Source organism: Pseudopodoces humilis, chromosome 3, assembly GCF_049639895.1.
Source record: "Pseudopodoces humilis isolate 2021_Gansu_Grassland_sample_001 chromosome 3, ASM4963989v1, whole genome shotgun sequence".
NCBI classification, from domain to species: domain Eukaryota; kingdom Metazoa; phylum Chordata; class Aves; order Passeriformes; family Paridae; genus Pseudopodoces; species Pseudopodoces humilis.
In genome coordinates, this window is record NC_142202.1 from 105228864 (window position 1) to 105244104 (window position 15241).

Below are 15241 nucleotides of genomic sequence, written 5' to 3' on the forward strand. Positions count from 1 at the left end.
TAATTTTTTCTATTTTCCTTTGTTTCACAGGGCTGTTTGTCATAATGAAGGGCAGCAACAGTCAGTCAGTGTCTGAGAAATCTGGTTGTGCTTAAACATTTGTGAAATTCAGGGAAATGAGTTGTGTAATCTGACATCCAATAAAGATGACCCATAGGCTTCAGTTTCCTTGTGAATGAAGGTGAAAGGGCTCTTCAGCCAACGTCTTTTTTAGGGGAATGCTCAGTAGAACATGTAAACAGGGATTTTTATACCTTTGGTTTCCCTGGGCAGGGCATCATATGCAGATTAGTTCTTTTCAGAACCAAAACTTATTTTATAGTTCACAGGAGACTATTCTATGGCTTATTCTGAGAATTTTTTGCTGTAATTGTGATGGCTGAAAGCTCTTAAGAGAAAATGGATTTACCTTACTTTCTAAGATAAACCCAATTGCTCACAGCTAGATAGGTGTGTATAATGCCATGCTTGTGAGATTCTGATTTCAGGGTTAAAGTAGCTTATCTGATAAGAATCGTTACTGGTGAAGTTACTCAGGTAATACCATTATCTATCAACAGGGATATCAGAGTCTTGCTGCTCCATTGCTACATGTATGTACTCCATCGTACCAGAGAATGAAAACAGATTCTCTGTTTTCCCATTGTGAACAAGCAAGAAACATATTACAGAGTGAACTGATTGCATCCAAACACACATGTGCAGAAACTTTCTAGTATTGTTTGTCAAAAAGTTTATTCTCAAAGAGGCAACATTATTTCAGCCTGGCAGGTCAACATATTTTCCACTTAAAAACAGTCTTATTTTGTGAGAGTTCTTCAACATGCTTTAAATTCACTTTTAAACTGAGAATTCCTTTCAATGGTCTAGGTTTCAGCCTAGGAGGGGGAAACTTTTTGACCCATCATACACAGTGATGTCTGTGAAACTTTGACACTTGACTAAACTCAAAATAAGCAAAACATAGACAATTTAAAGTGAAACCAGAAATATCATGGGAAAACAGGTGAGAAAACCCTGTATTTCTGAAATATAAATTAGCCAGTAGAAAGAAAACTCATAAAATACTTAGCATAGTTGTCTGAAAAATGACACAGATGTAAATTATTTTTTATTAAGAAAACCTTTGTATTATTATCCTTAATTTTCCAGGAGTCATATTTCTACATAAGTTCATACTTCTATGTTGATTTTCAATTTTTGATGCTGTTTTCAGAATTTATAATTTTTTAAATTTATGTTTTTATACATGCTACTTTCCTTACTTATCTATTAAGGTATTTCTATGCTGGGAATTAGATGTGTTTTCAAGTCTTCCTTCAACTGGCTTCTGAATGTGACCTTTATCTTAAAACCTGTTTATTCTATGTATTCCATACTTTTTGTGACTATTTACAATATGCATTGTACATTATTAACTTGACCCAACATACTGTGAAATCAAAGAAAACACTTCCCATTGACCTTGAAACTTGTTGGATTAAGCCTTATGCTCCAAGTAAAGGTAGTTGTAATGAATGACACAAAAATGTAATAAAGAACTCATTTATTGGCTTATTAAGCTTATTAAAATAACCTAGTGTAGATTACTAAGTTTTCATTTACAAATTCAGATTCAAACATATCTACCTGAAGCTCCAGTATACTGATTGCTGTTATATTTAAATATATTTTGGTTGAAACTTGTTAATTCTCTCAGGTGCTCATGTGCTGCTGAATATTTTCCATATTCTCCTGAGGATTCACTTGTTCAGTGTCAAGTTGAAATGTTGCACTTCTTTCCATTTCCTGGAGCCTTTCTCAATGCCTTGCTGAATCAGTATGTGTGTCATTTCCACTTTATTCCTGAGTGCCTGTCTGCTTTTTTGGGGCATTTGGTGAATGGACTGCCAGTCACATGGGCACTTGTATACTAAGCTCTCCTTGACGAACAGCTACATACGGCTTTATGCTCTCAGCTGTTATTTGCTCAAGCCGGCGAAGAAGCTCTGAGATGTACTGCAGGAAAGCAGAGTAATTTTCTATAGTTAGATCAATTACCCTTTTGGCTTCACTGATTAGCTTTTCTTGGGTCTGACTAAGCTGCCCATAGATCTCCCGGAGTTTTTCTTTGAGTTGCTTGTTATGTTCATCGATTTTCCTCTTAGCAGCTGCAGACCAATATCGGATTTTTTCCTGAGCAGCAGATGAGAGTTCCATGATCTTCTGTTTTCCTTTTCCTTCAAAATCAGTTATAAGGCTATAATATTCCTGACTGTAGATTTCCACCAATTCTCTTATTTGGTCTGTCAGGCGGGTAGCAACGCCAGCAAGATCTCCAACATACTGGTTGTGCCAATCCACAAGAAGATCTATGATATTCTTCAGCCATTCCAATACCTTGTCTTCCACCTCATAGTATTTCACTGACAATCCAAGTGTAGTTGGATCAAAGTATTCCTCCCGCAATGACTTTACATAGAGGAGCAGCTGGTGCAGCTTTTCTGAAAGATCCTGGATTGTCTTCTGGCTAAAGTCTTTGAACTGAGAAATGTATTTTTTAATATCTTTTGTCAAGGATCTCAGCTTCTGGGCAAAATCTGAAGCCAATGCGTCTTTGTACAGCTGCTGTGTTTGGACTTTGATGTCTTCAAAAGTTTTGGACTGCAAGCTTCTAATCATTTCTTCTACCTTCTGAAAAACTTGTTGCACTGCTTGTTTCAGTTGCTTCAGTCTTCCTGCAAAGTCAGCTTCCTGAAGAGTAGCAAATGTCTGCCTGATTTTGCCCTGCAAATCTTTCAGCATTTCTTTAATTTGATCAAGTACATTACGGCCTCTAAGAATTGTTTCAGAAGCAGGAAGTCTGACTTCCAGCTCATTGATAGCTGCAATCAAGGCATCAAAGTACTCCTGAAGTTTTGAAAGGCATACATCAGCAGCTTTTGCTACCTTCTCTGTTGTCATGAGGTATATTTCTGCACCACTGTACTTTTCAGACAGCCCAGGGACCTGAAATTTTGTGGTTTTCAGGAATTCAGTGGCTGAGTCAATTACGTGTTTTATTTTCTGGTGGTATTCTTCTATTATGTCAATTAAAACATCCAAAAGTTTTGCTTTTATTCTTTGATAGTCAAACTGTTCAGCCTGATCTGCTGCTCTTCGATAAATCCGTTTAGCTGTGAACTTCAGCTCCTGGTATTTGTCAGAGGCCTCATTGGCGGCTGTGCGAAGCTGAGTGTCTATTTCATCTATTTTATTTGCAGCAAAACTGTATGCTTTCTCAGCATTATTCTGCATTATATTCTTCATCTTTAAGGTGGCAGCACTAATTTCCAGTCCCATATGCTCCTTATGGTACCGATTAACATACCTGTAGACTGCATTTGTCATTTTAGGCACTCTTTCTTTCAGACCCAACAGCAAGTCTTTGGCAGCATCCTCATTCCAGTTGAATTTCATTTGAATCCGGTCAGGTTCCTTGAGGGATATCTCACCTTTTAGTATGTCAATGTCATTCTGGGGAGCAGACTGAAAATACAAAACAGGGTAAGAAAACTCCAAGATTATTTCTGAGTGTTTTTCAACATTCTTATTTTTGCATCTTTAATTTTATCATTTATTAAGGCAAGCACTCTCCAATTTTTTGTCCACTGTCTGTTTGCTGTCTGTTTTCTCTCATCTTGAAAGGTTATTTTGGAAGAAATTATCTTGTACCAAGCTACTTTGAGCTTCTTCAAAGAGCTAGACTAGAACATAACTTAGTCTGGTCTTTAATATTTGGCTGCAAATAAGATTTTTTTCCTTCCTTTGTATTAAATGCCTATCATGTCTCATAAGGCAAGTGAATTACTTGAGAAAATGAGCCTTCTACTCATTTCTGAAATCAATTAAAGTGAATTCAAAAGCATCTTTTTCATATGAAAGTATTAGAGGATTTAATTTTGTAATAATTTAAATAAATGAGACAATTTAGACAATTACTCAGAGTAGTTATAAATCCTCAAATGAACATATATTTACATGTATAGTTTTTCCATTCTTAGAATAAATAGTGAATTATGAGTTGCTTGTGATCCCTAAATTAGTGTATAATTTTGTAAGATAAGATTTTAATTCTGAAATTATTGTAGTATGCCGATAATAAGAGCATGTATTGTAATATATTAATGGATTAAAAAAGACACTTCACAGATGGTCTGACCTCTTCTAGTCACCTCATTCCTATAATGGCCACTTATATAGTCATTCTAAGTAGCCTGATGGCTATCTATTAAACCTGATGAGTAGCTTATCTAAAACTGACTTTGTACATTCTTCACTTTCAGTGGGTGTGCCTTCTTGACCATTGGAGATGGAAAAATAACAGTGTGAAGGATTTGAAAATACCTCTTTACACAGATATTATTTTTAGTACTGGAAAAGCCAGTGTAGGAAATAAAACCTTTAATTACTGATAATATAGATTTTATTTGGTGGTTAATTTATATCTCAACATAAACACACACAAAATTTTAAAGGGAACTTTTCCTCTGACCACACCAGGCATTTTTGCTTTTTATTGCTCACATCAAGCTTACCTGAGTTTGGTAGTAAACTCTGGCAAGGAAAATTTCATCATCCGTTTCCATGACATAAGCAAGGGTCCCGGCTGAGGGTGAGGATATTGAGCCGGATGATTTCCTTTCATTCTCTTGGTAACGCACATGAACATCTGTGAAAGTTGGGCTGATGATGTCTAGTGATAAAGTGTCCTCCAGGGCTCTGCAACCACAGTAAATACACAGTTACGAAGCACTTCAGAGAGCACAAGCATTAAAAGAAAATGTAGGGTTTACTATCCACAATTTTAAGAATTTAGCCTGATACATTCAAAACTTCATGTCACTCAAATTTTCCTGTTTTAGATAAAACAATATGGAGCTCTGGTGTGAATTTTCATTAAATTGGGGCAGTAAAACAAAACCTATAGCTGTACCATTGTCAACTTTCTACAGATTTCTACAAACTAACTGCAATTTTTCCAGCTATACAATATAGGCACTACTGCTTATCTGCATTTGTACTTGCCTTCATTGATTCTGTCCCTTAGATGTATCAACACAACACTTGCAGATCAAAACAGGAAGAGAGCTAAGCTATGCCTGGTGTGGGCATTTGTGAATAAAAATTACTCTGTAGTGGCTTGTGGTGTCAGAGGGATCCACTGGGAAGAAACCCAGCTATGTTGATGGTTAGAGCAGATCTAGAACTGCTCTGATTATAAAATACTGTGTTTATGATTCAGTGGTTTTCTGACATGGGGCTGGTGAGGAAAGCTCTTCTAGAAACCCTGAGAGGGAGCAGCTTTCAAGTTACCTTGAGAGGGAAAAGGCCACAGCAAGTAATGGCAGCATGGATACACAGGTTCTTATTAATTACTGCAGCGCACCCTGGGGCATTAGAGATCAAAGCAACAACACATCATTTGCAATTATTTCTATTATAGACTATATTATTAGAGAAAATCTTTACCCAAATCCTGAAATAGTCAGATTTTCCTTGTAGTTTGCACTCATGTCACGATGTGAAAAGCTGCCGGTTGTCTTCACAATAAACACACCTTCTTTATATTCGTAGTTTGAAACAACTGTGAAAAAGATTCCAAATGTGTGCGTTATCAACAAAAAATACAAAAGACATCCAGTTGTATGTTAGATAACTAACAGATGAATACCCCTCTGTGGGGTATTTCACTGGTATGTCAAATTATGCTTCAAGAAACTGAATGCCCATAATAAAACTTTTAATTACTAATAATATAGTTTTTATTTGGTGGTTAATTTATGTCTAAACATAAACACACATATGTCAAATTATGCTTCAAGAAACTGAATGCCCATAATGTCCCAAATAAAAATACGTGAAAACATTTTTTTGACTGGAGCATTTTAAAATTTGCATTATATCTCAACATGGATATGACACACATATATATAGTCATTAGCCTTCAGGGCAACTGAAGGCTAATGAATTACTCTGACTGTAATTTATGAAAAAATGCCACTGCTGATAAAAGAACTGTTCTCTAATGTCAATGTTAAATAGACAGGAACACCTTCCTATGCAAAGCCCTGGGGATAAAAAAGATCCAAGTAAGCCTAGTCTACAATAATTTTTTCCATCAAAATCATGGCATACAGAATTTTAATGTCTTACCATTCAGGTCATATTCCAGAAATTGCAATGTTGAGCTGCAGGTAGAGTCAATGGAATGTTCAAAAGAGTTCTTCTTATTTGTCAAGTCTGTTCTCCAGGTGACATTGTACAAAGGGGAAACAACTTTGAAAGATCCAGTCAAGGCACCAAATGATGGGATGTAAATTCCAGCAGGCAAGGATATTTTCAGAGGGGCGATCTCAATTTTCTGTTCAGGAATGGTAATTGTAGGCATTTCAAAATCTGCAATTTTACTAGCTACTTCATCTAGATCTACAGAGAAACTGCCAAGTGAAACACTCTTTGGTAAAGTGAATTGAGACATAGTTATTTGGTATTCAGGTATTGTCACCTCAAAAAATGGCATTTTATATTCCTCTAATGTAATATAATTTGCTCCTACATCTACTTTGGGGAATCTTAGCTTTGGAAGTGCAGGTAAATGGACATCAAATGGCATTGTGCTTAGTGTCTGTGGAATTTTTATGTTGCGCAAGTCAATGGTGTATGCTGGGACCTGGAGAGTGGTGAAAGGAAGTTTGAACTCTGGAGTGCTGAGGACAGGGCTTGGAGCCTTTAGGTGTAACTCAGGAATAACGACAGTGAAGCCATCGGTCAGCTTATTCACAGGAATGGGGAAGAAGTAACCATCCTCACTCTTTGTGTACACGAGGGATGCGGAGCCATTCAAGTACTGCTTCCTGTCAGCACTGGTAGTGACATCCAGCTTCAAAATATCCCATAAACTCTTCTCAGAAATGGGACACTTGATGACTTTGAGGAAGTCCATGTATCCTTCCACAGATCCAGAAATAACAAATTTTGCCTCTGATTTTTCATTTGATAACTGCATATCGTGACTGAGAGATAATGAGTGAATTTGGCCTTCACCCTTCCAGCCAGCTTTCTGGTTTGCAGGACTGATTTTCACTACAGCAACCTCATTAACTGATGCCATGCCCAGGTAGGGATTTGGCTGAATGGCTTGAATCTGAAGATCTGCTGATATATCCCAAGGAGCCAGCTCTAAGGTTGCTTTGCACCTCTGAGTTCCCGTTGTTGTGAAGCGAGATGTACATTGTACATAGTTCTTTCCATTGTGCTCCCAGACTGCGTAAATGCGACGGGTAGATGCTTCAGCTGCAAGTAGTTCTTTGATTTCAATGATCCAGAGTCCATCTGCTTTAGAGTGGGCCTCAAACTTGAGGGATGATCGAGCTCCATTAGCATTCAAATATGCATTTGCCTCATGGTCTAAACTTCCAGAAAATGCATTTCCAGTGTAAAATACTCCATCAATATCCCCAGTGGTAGAAGATTCTACTGATATGTAATATGTAAGGCTCTCTAAAGCAAATTTGTGAGCAATTTCTCCTGTAGCACTGGTACCATATTTGGGAATATTAAAACCATACTTTAATTTTATCCCTGAGGAAAGAGTGGGTTTAGATTTCGTATTTCCAGAAAGTTCTTGGCTGAAATTAATTTTTAAAACTGGTGTATCAACTTCTATATTTGTTGTCACGGAAGCTTCCATGATCCTCTTTAAGAGAGTGATAGTGCTATCATGGTTTCCTCCTAGATATTTGTTATTACTCAGGGACAATGCTGTGGCCAGCTTCAACCCCCTTTTTCTTGTCAAACTTGTTGAACCATCCAGCTTAAACTGCAGAGCCTCAATGACAGAAGAGGATGAGACACTGAGATGTCCAACAATATCTGACTGATTGAACAGCCCAGCATTTGCAGTTAAAGTGATTACACTGGATTTAAATGAGAAGTCATAAGTAATGTTACCCATGGCAGGAACTAAGATGTTGTTTCCTGAGCTGTTGATTCTGAACCTAGGAAGCTTTAGAGTGCGTAGATCCTGAGGGATATGAAGGACTGGAAGCTCAAAGGAAGGTACAACTAGTGTGTAAGATGGAACTGAAAAGCCAATTACTGGGACTGTGAATCCTCTTGTGCTTATTTCTTTTGGAAGTGTGAAGCCAAAGGCTGGCATCTCAGCAGTGAAAGGAGAAACTTCAATATTCACAATTGGAATGGTGTATCCTGGAATCTTGAGGGTCCGTGGAATTTTGTTCAGTGATGTTTGTATTTTGTATTTGTCCAGTTTTGTTTTGGCTTCATTATACGACTTTGTCAGAAAATCTAAAGCTGCATTTCTCCCCTTCTCAAAATGCTTGTTGAATAAAAGGATGTTTTTATTAAGTACTTCATGCACTTTCGCTAAAGGAAGCGGGATTGCGTGCATGTCTTTGTTTTTCTCATACTGAACATTCACATTTAAATCAAAGGATTGTCTTGTTGTCTTCAATAATTCCTTCAGGCCTACCTGCTCCCACAGTGAATAATCTTTCAGCTGAGGAGTTTTGATTCCAGTGTAGGGAATCTGAATCTGAGGAATGCTCAGAGGAATGTTTAGGAAGTCCAGGTTGGCATCTCCATTCATTTCGATATGGGCTTCAATTCTGTCATCATTGTTGCCAGCAGACATATTATGGGAATATCTGTACTGATTGAATCTGCCAGTAGCCTGCCAGTTGACCTGCTGAACAGAAGAACTGAGGGCAAACCCATAGTTATTCAGGAAGTCAATTTTGCCAGTCAGTTTCATTGGGAAGCTGATTTTCACATTTCCATCATTGTTTGTTGAAAGACGAATTTCAGAAGGGTTTGCCAAGAAGGAAAGCTCATTGTTTACAACTCCAGTAATCCGTCCATGGAGCCGAGCATTGTGAGAGCCTGTTAATTCTACTTTCATTCCTAGAAGCTCTCCTGTGCCTTTCACATTCAGGAGGCTACGTCCCACACGCTGTGACTCAATTTCAGACTGAATCTGAAGTGCTGCAGACATTAAGGAATGACATTCATATCTCATAGCTTGGTTGACTTTCAGGTACTTATCATTTATCCTGTTGTTGGCAGAAAATGTAATAGTGGGGCCCTCAATCTTGAAAGTGGCATGAGAATCATGAGTGCCTTCATCAGAGAAATTAGGTGAAGCCCATTTCCAGTTTCCTTTACCAGCAGAGGTAAATGATATGTATCCTGCTTCTACCTCTGTTGTCATGTTATTGACCAGATCAGCCTGGCTGGAGAAATCAGCTTGTGGAATATTCAGTCTGTGAGAATAAGCCACTCCACTCTGCATCCAAATTTTTCTTTGCAGTTTGACCATTAAATTATTCTGTAATTCTACAGAATTTTTCTTCGTATGTAAGTTTGCTCTAGTTTCAGCTGCACCTTCTACTGAGGTCCCTAAAAATACCACTTCATTGGTGTGATCAACTTTAAGGAACCTATGGTTGACTTTCATGGCATTTTTAAGGTTCAGCTGCTTCATGTCAGGGGCTAGGAGACGTGAATCTGCAATAACACTAAAAACTAGGAAGTCTAATTTGGATGTTGTCTGAGCTGAAATGGAAGTAACAAATTCTGGACTGTTTGCAGATGTTGTGGTATTACGAAGCTCAGCTTGTGTAGACAGTGTGAAGAATGGAGAGGTGACTCTGAAAGCACCAGACAATTTGCCAAATGTAGGGACAGTCACAGTATGTGGGATATGTGGGAGCTGGAACTCTGGTATCTTCACGTTAGGAATTTGGAGCTCATTTAGATTTAGCTTTGGAATCAATAATTCTGGCATTTGAAACTGAGGCATTTGTATTTCTGGGAAAGAAATGGCAGAAAAGGGCATATCTTTCATCTTCAGATCTTTCAAGTAGACATCAATTGATGGTAACTGAAATTCTGCAGACATGAATTTGTCTATTGTTCTCACAATCAGAAGCTTAATTTCAATTAAGTCAATTGTGATGGAAGGAATTTGAAAGGCATTTAGAATTTTAAATTCTGGGGTAGTAAATTTCATTGGGATTTTCATGTCCTTTAGTGTCTTAATATTAATCTCATAGGAGGGGATACGGAGATCAGTCAGTGGGACAATGAATTCCGGTGTTCGAAATGTTGCTTCCCGAAGGCTTCGGAGACTAACCTCAAAGGCAGGTATAGTGACTATAACTGTCCTGATTTCAGGGACTTTAAATCCAGTTTCAACAAACTGTTTTAAATTTTCAGCCCAATTTTTTAGATCATACTCTTCAGCCAGCACAGTGATTTTTTTGAAAGCTGTGTTCCATTGGTCAGAAATGTATATGACAACAGAACTGTAGATTTGGCTTATCTTCTGCAGACACCACTGGAATTCCTGGGAAATATCCATTTCAGAAATCCTCTCCCGCAGGTCCTCCAGATGTTCATTTACCTTGGCTTTGAGATTAGCAAATGTTGTTGAGTCTATGAGCTCCCTGAGCCAGTTAATTATTGCAGCAAGCTTCGTGTCCTTTAGTTGTTCCATGTATTTTGAAATCACAGATCTAAAATCTCTTATATACTGTTTCAGTGCTTCTGCTTTCTGTGGAAGTTCTAGATTTTTGAGTTCCTCATTTATTTTCTGGGTCACTTCTCGAATTTTTTTATTTGTGTCATCTACAAATTGGTTATAGTCAAAAGCCTTGAGCTTTTTAATAACCATGTCAAGGAACTTGTTGACTTGCTTTATCATCTTTTCATAATCAAAGGTTTGCACTTTCTTGACAGCATCATCAACAAAAGCAACAACTTTATCAAAGCATGACTTCACATCAGTATTTTGCAGGTAGATGGTCAGTTTCTGGACAGTTTCTTTTATTCTGTACGTTTTAAGCAGTTCTATCATTCTGTCAATTAAAAAATATATCTGCTTATCAATTTCATATTTTACAATTAATTTGTGCACATGACCACGGAAAGCGCTGATCTTCTCAGATAATTCATATTCCTCTATCCAATTTAGAATAAAGTCTTTGATTTGTTCAAGAATTTCATTGATTTTTTTGATTGGCAAAGATCGCTTTAATTTTTCTAAACATTCTTTAGCATCAAACGCTTTAATCTCTTGTTTCAAATTTTCCACAATGCTTCTGACATCAATATTCTGAATTTGAATCTTGAGTAGCTCTAGGTTTTCTTGTATTTTAGCTGTAATCTTGTACTCATCATCAAAATTTTTAATCCAAGCCAAAGTGCTGCTTCCGATTTTGTTAAGATCATATTGCTGGAAAAAAACCCGCAATTTTTCAATGATGTTGATTACAGTTGTTCTTACCTGATATTTGTCATTTAGAGCTGTCATTGTTTCAGCTATTTGATCAAGAAGCTGTGCAATAAGTGCTTTAATGTCATACTGCTCATAACAGTCTTTGATGTATTGCTCAACTTTTATCAGGTAGATCTGCAGCTGAGACAGTATTTCTTGAAGATTGTCCATGGCTTTTTCCAGCATAACTTGGAGATCATCAGATGTTATTTTATAGTCCTTTATGAAAGCAACAAAATTATTTTTCATGCTGCTAACTTTGCCTTTGATATCTAATTTGTCCACATAATCGTTGATGTCCTGTGGCAGTTTGTCCAAAGTTGCCTTGTACTTTTTCATGTGTTTTTCTATGTCTATGCTCTTCAGGTAACTTTGAATGGACTGCAGTGTGGATAGAACGGTGCCTCTGAGTTTTTCAAAGTAAACTGGCAAATTTTCCAGGAAGGGTATGTTAATAACATGCATATCTTTATTTTTGTCATACTTCAGAAAGGCAGAGATGCTGAATTCTTGAGGCTCCGATACACTGTCCCTGAGACCCAATGCATCAATTAAATTAACTTCTTCAGATGTTAATGGTAGTATGACTGATGTGTCCATTACAGAGAGATCTGCTAAAGCTCTTCCATTAAGTTCCACGCCAATCTTATCTGCATTATTGTAAGCACTGAAATCTTGTGAATATACATTATTGTTTAGCTGACTTTTCAATTTCCAGGCACTTGATTGCTCTGATGGAGTAAAAAGCATGTGAACTTTGTTGTCAAGCAGCGTAGTGTACCTTCCTCTAGACTTCAGGCTATGGCTGGTAGAGCCTCTGTAATCATGGGAGAAAGTGAAAGCAAGAGGCTCTGCTTTAAACAGGAATTTGCTGTACAAGTCTCCTGTGTGTTCACCCACAGCAACCAGCTTTCCATTAGCATTGGTGTGGACGTCAGCAGTGATGACAAATGGGGCCGCAGTGGAACGCACAACATTGCTGAAACGGAGAGGTCTGGAATCACAGTTTGTGTTCATGGTAACTGAGGAAGAGAGTCCTGCCACATCCAGATGAACTCTGTGACTCACTGCTGCACCTTGAACATTTGCCACAGTGTCTGTTTTCAAGTCTGCAGTTAGACCAGCACATGTAAGGGTGTAGGTATGCCTTATTTCATCAGCTCCATGGGCTCCTCTGACATTGCCACCCAAGTTCATATTCAGAGGCTTGAGAAGGAGTTCTGCCTTGTTGGAAACTTCTGTTTTAGTGTATTTAAGATTATTGCTCAGTTTAGCTGTTAGTGAGCTAGGCTCCAGTTGAAGGTCAAAAACATGTTTGTGGAACTTGTCAAAGCTGAAGCTGTTGTCTAATTTTGAAACAAATGTCAAGGATAAGCCTGGAATATTCAAATCATTTGTGTACTCCAACTTAATCTCTTTGAATGATCCCTGCAAATTATTTGAAAACTTGAGTCCTTCTTTATTAACTCTGAAATTTAAAACATGTTTGTTGTCCATACCCAGAACTGTACTCTGATATTCGCTTCCCAGTGTTATTTCTGTTAGGCTCACTCTTCCACCTACATTGAGTTTTGCATTGTTTTTCCCATAGCGCCCAGAGGAGGACAGTGACATGGAGCCTCCAGCAGTGTCAAGCTTGGCATTCATTTCACTCTGCATTGCCAAGGGACTAAACTGCATGTTGGTGGTTGCACTGCTGGCTAGACCATACCGATTGACATTGAGTGATGACTTAAGTGCAGCTCGATTCTTCTGATCAGTCAGGGAGATATCAGTGTTGAAAACAAGATCCTGCGAATTGAGAGAACCTGCAAACAAGGCAAAATACTGGATTTGCTTGTAAGTGGCTTGGCATTCAGATCGAAGTGCTGCCATCTTCTTTGACAAAATTATTTCAAGTTTATTGACACCTGCAGTATGTCGATACCTCCCGTTGGTTTCAGATGACAATTTCAGCTGGCTGTTTTCACACTTCAGTGAAGCTGTGTTCTTTAAAAGCCCGTTTTGTACATCAGAAACTGAAGAAATGGAAAACGAACCATCACTGTATCTGCCAGACATCTGATTGGTAGCCTGAAGGTAAGAAGAATCCAACTTCAGATTTGATTTTCCTTCTAAAACCCGTCTCTTTTCATTGTATGTGGTAGACAGAGTGTAAATACTCTTTGCAAACACCGAAGCCACTTCCAGCTGTCCTTCCATTTTGACGTTATTTGTATTCATGTTATTTATTTTTTCAGAAACAATGTCACTGGAAAATGAAAGCTGAGGACCCAGAGTACTTGATGCTGTAAGTGATAAGGTGTAGTTTGCAACTGGAACAGGTTCATAACTCTTTCTGCCAGACAGCTTAAAAACTGATGTTAAGACTCTGTGCTTCAGGTGATTTTCATATGCACAGATGAATCCATTTCTGTTATATGATGCTTCTCCAGAACCTGAAAAAGGAAAAAAGAGGCAAAAAGTAAGTGTGTCTATACCTTTTCATCTTTGAGAACTTGTCTGATGCCACCGAACTTCTATGCTACTGATTGAATTGCAATTACTATTATACTATTTTGTTTTAAAGGCCTAGTTCTTTGGTAAATACTGAATATTTCTGTAAAAATAGCTACTATTCTGATATTCAAAGCTAAAGTTTTGAACTACAAATAAATTAAGTTTCTACTCTACTAAATGTAATAATGTGAAATGACATAAAATTATGTCATTATTTAAACTTAAGAATATGGACTCAAGAATAGCCCATATCTAACATTCCTGGATTTTAGTGTTTTCTTTGTCATGCCTCAGTTATGCTGAGGAGTTTAGGAGAAAAGGAAGGCTGTCCTTTTGCAGTTTGAGATCCCAAACTGCAATTTCAGGGGAACTAACTTAAAAATATTAAATTATGGCAATATATAGACATAAAAAAAGAGACAATTTTATATACACATATACACATATTAATGGATTGAGAAATAAATTGTGGGCATACCTACAGATACACTTGCACACCTGATTTTGAAAACAGTTAACTTATCAGCTGCACAAGTGTTTGTAGGATCATGCCTTCAGTTTTAAAGGACAGTTCCTTCAGTAAGGAATATCCAGGAAAATATGGACTCTAAAAGTCTTTACTGCATTAAACTGACTTCATCTTCAGTGCCTGAATAAAAAGACACACATAATATCTTTAAAATCAAAGGGAAAGTGATTCGAGATCACACATCTATCTTTAAATAAGTGCAGGCAAACTAATGTATTGTACCTGATGAAAGGGATATAAAATAACTGAAGTAGGTTTGCAAACATTGCAGTCTTAGCAAACATTCTTACCTTTCACACTGTAGGAAAGCAGCTCAAAGACAGAATCAGCATTTGTGTTATAGGTAGCTTTTACACTGTTCCCTCTCTCTGTGGTGCTGTTAGTCACGGTGTACGCGGCTGTCCAGTTGTAATAGTTGCTGTACACATTAGCAGAGACCTCTAACTTGCCCAGCAAAGGCACACGGAAAGGATAGGATTCTGGAACAGTAAAGGTTGGGATTCTGTATTCCTGAGATGGCACACTTATTCCTATGGATTCCATCAACAGAGGAGGTGTTTTAACAGTCTTTGGCATCCATATCTCATCCGATGATCTTCCCGCAAATGGCAGTGGAATATCAATTACAAAACTGTTTTTATTTAGATTGTATCTGACCCGGCCTTCACTAGAAAATAAAGATAACTCTGTTAGAAACTAAGTTCATAAAGCATATATAGGAGTTTTCATGATTTCCTCCCCTGCCCATGATACTGAGCTTACTTTCATGCTTATATCCATGTCGTGACTTTAGTTTTAGAGAGAAATGTAATGATCAAACATTAATATCAACATTTTCAAGCACTCATTCATCAGAATTTATCAAAAGTACTTTTGGTATCAGGGAATTGTTTCAA

At 37.6% G+C, this 15241-nt stretch overlaps 1 protein-coding gene across 1 annotated transcript in view; it reads right to left on the reverse strand.

The window, feature by feature from the left end:
- Positions 1-1529: 1529 nt before the first annotated feature.
- The window catches only part of APOB (apolipoprotein B), a 35660-nt gene continuing 21948 nt past the window's right edge, over positions 1530-15241 (reverse strand). The window contains 7 exon segments of the mRNA XM_014251425.2: positions 1530-1763; positions 1766-1896; positions 1898-3507; positions 4557-4740; positions 5491-5605; positions 6175-13755; positions 14636-15012. Coding sequence (XP_014106900.2) covers positions 1696-1763; positions 1766-1896; positions 1898-3507; positions 4557-4740; positions 5491-5605; positions 6175-13755; positions 14636-15012 — 10066 coding nt within the window. The 3' untranslated portion in view covers positions 1530-1695.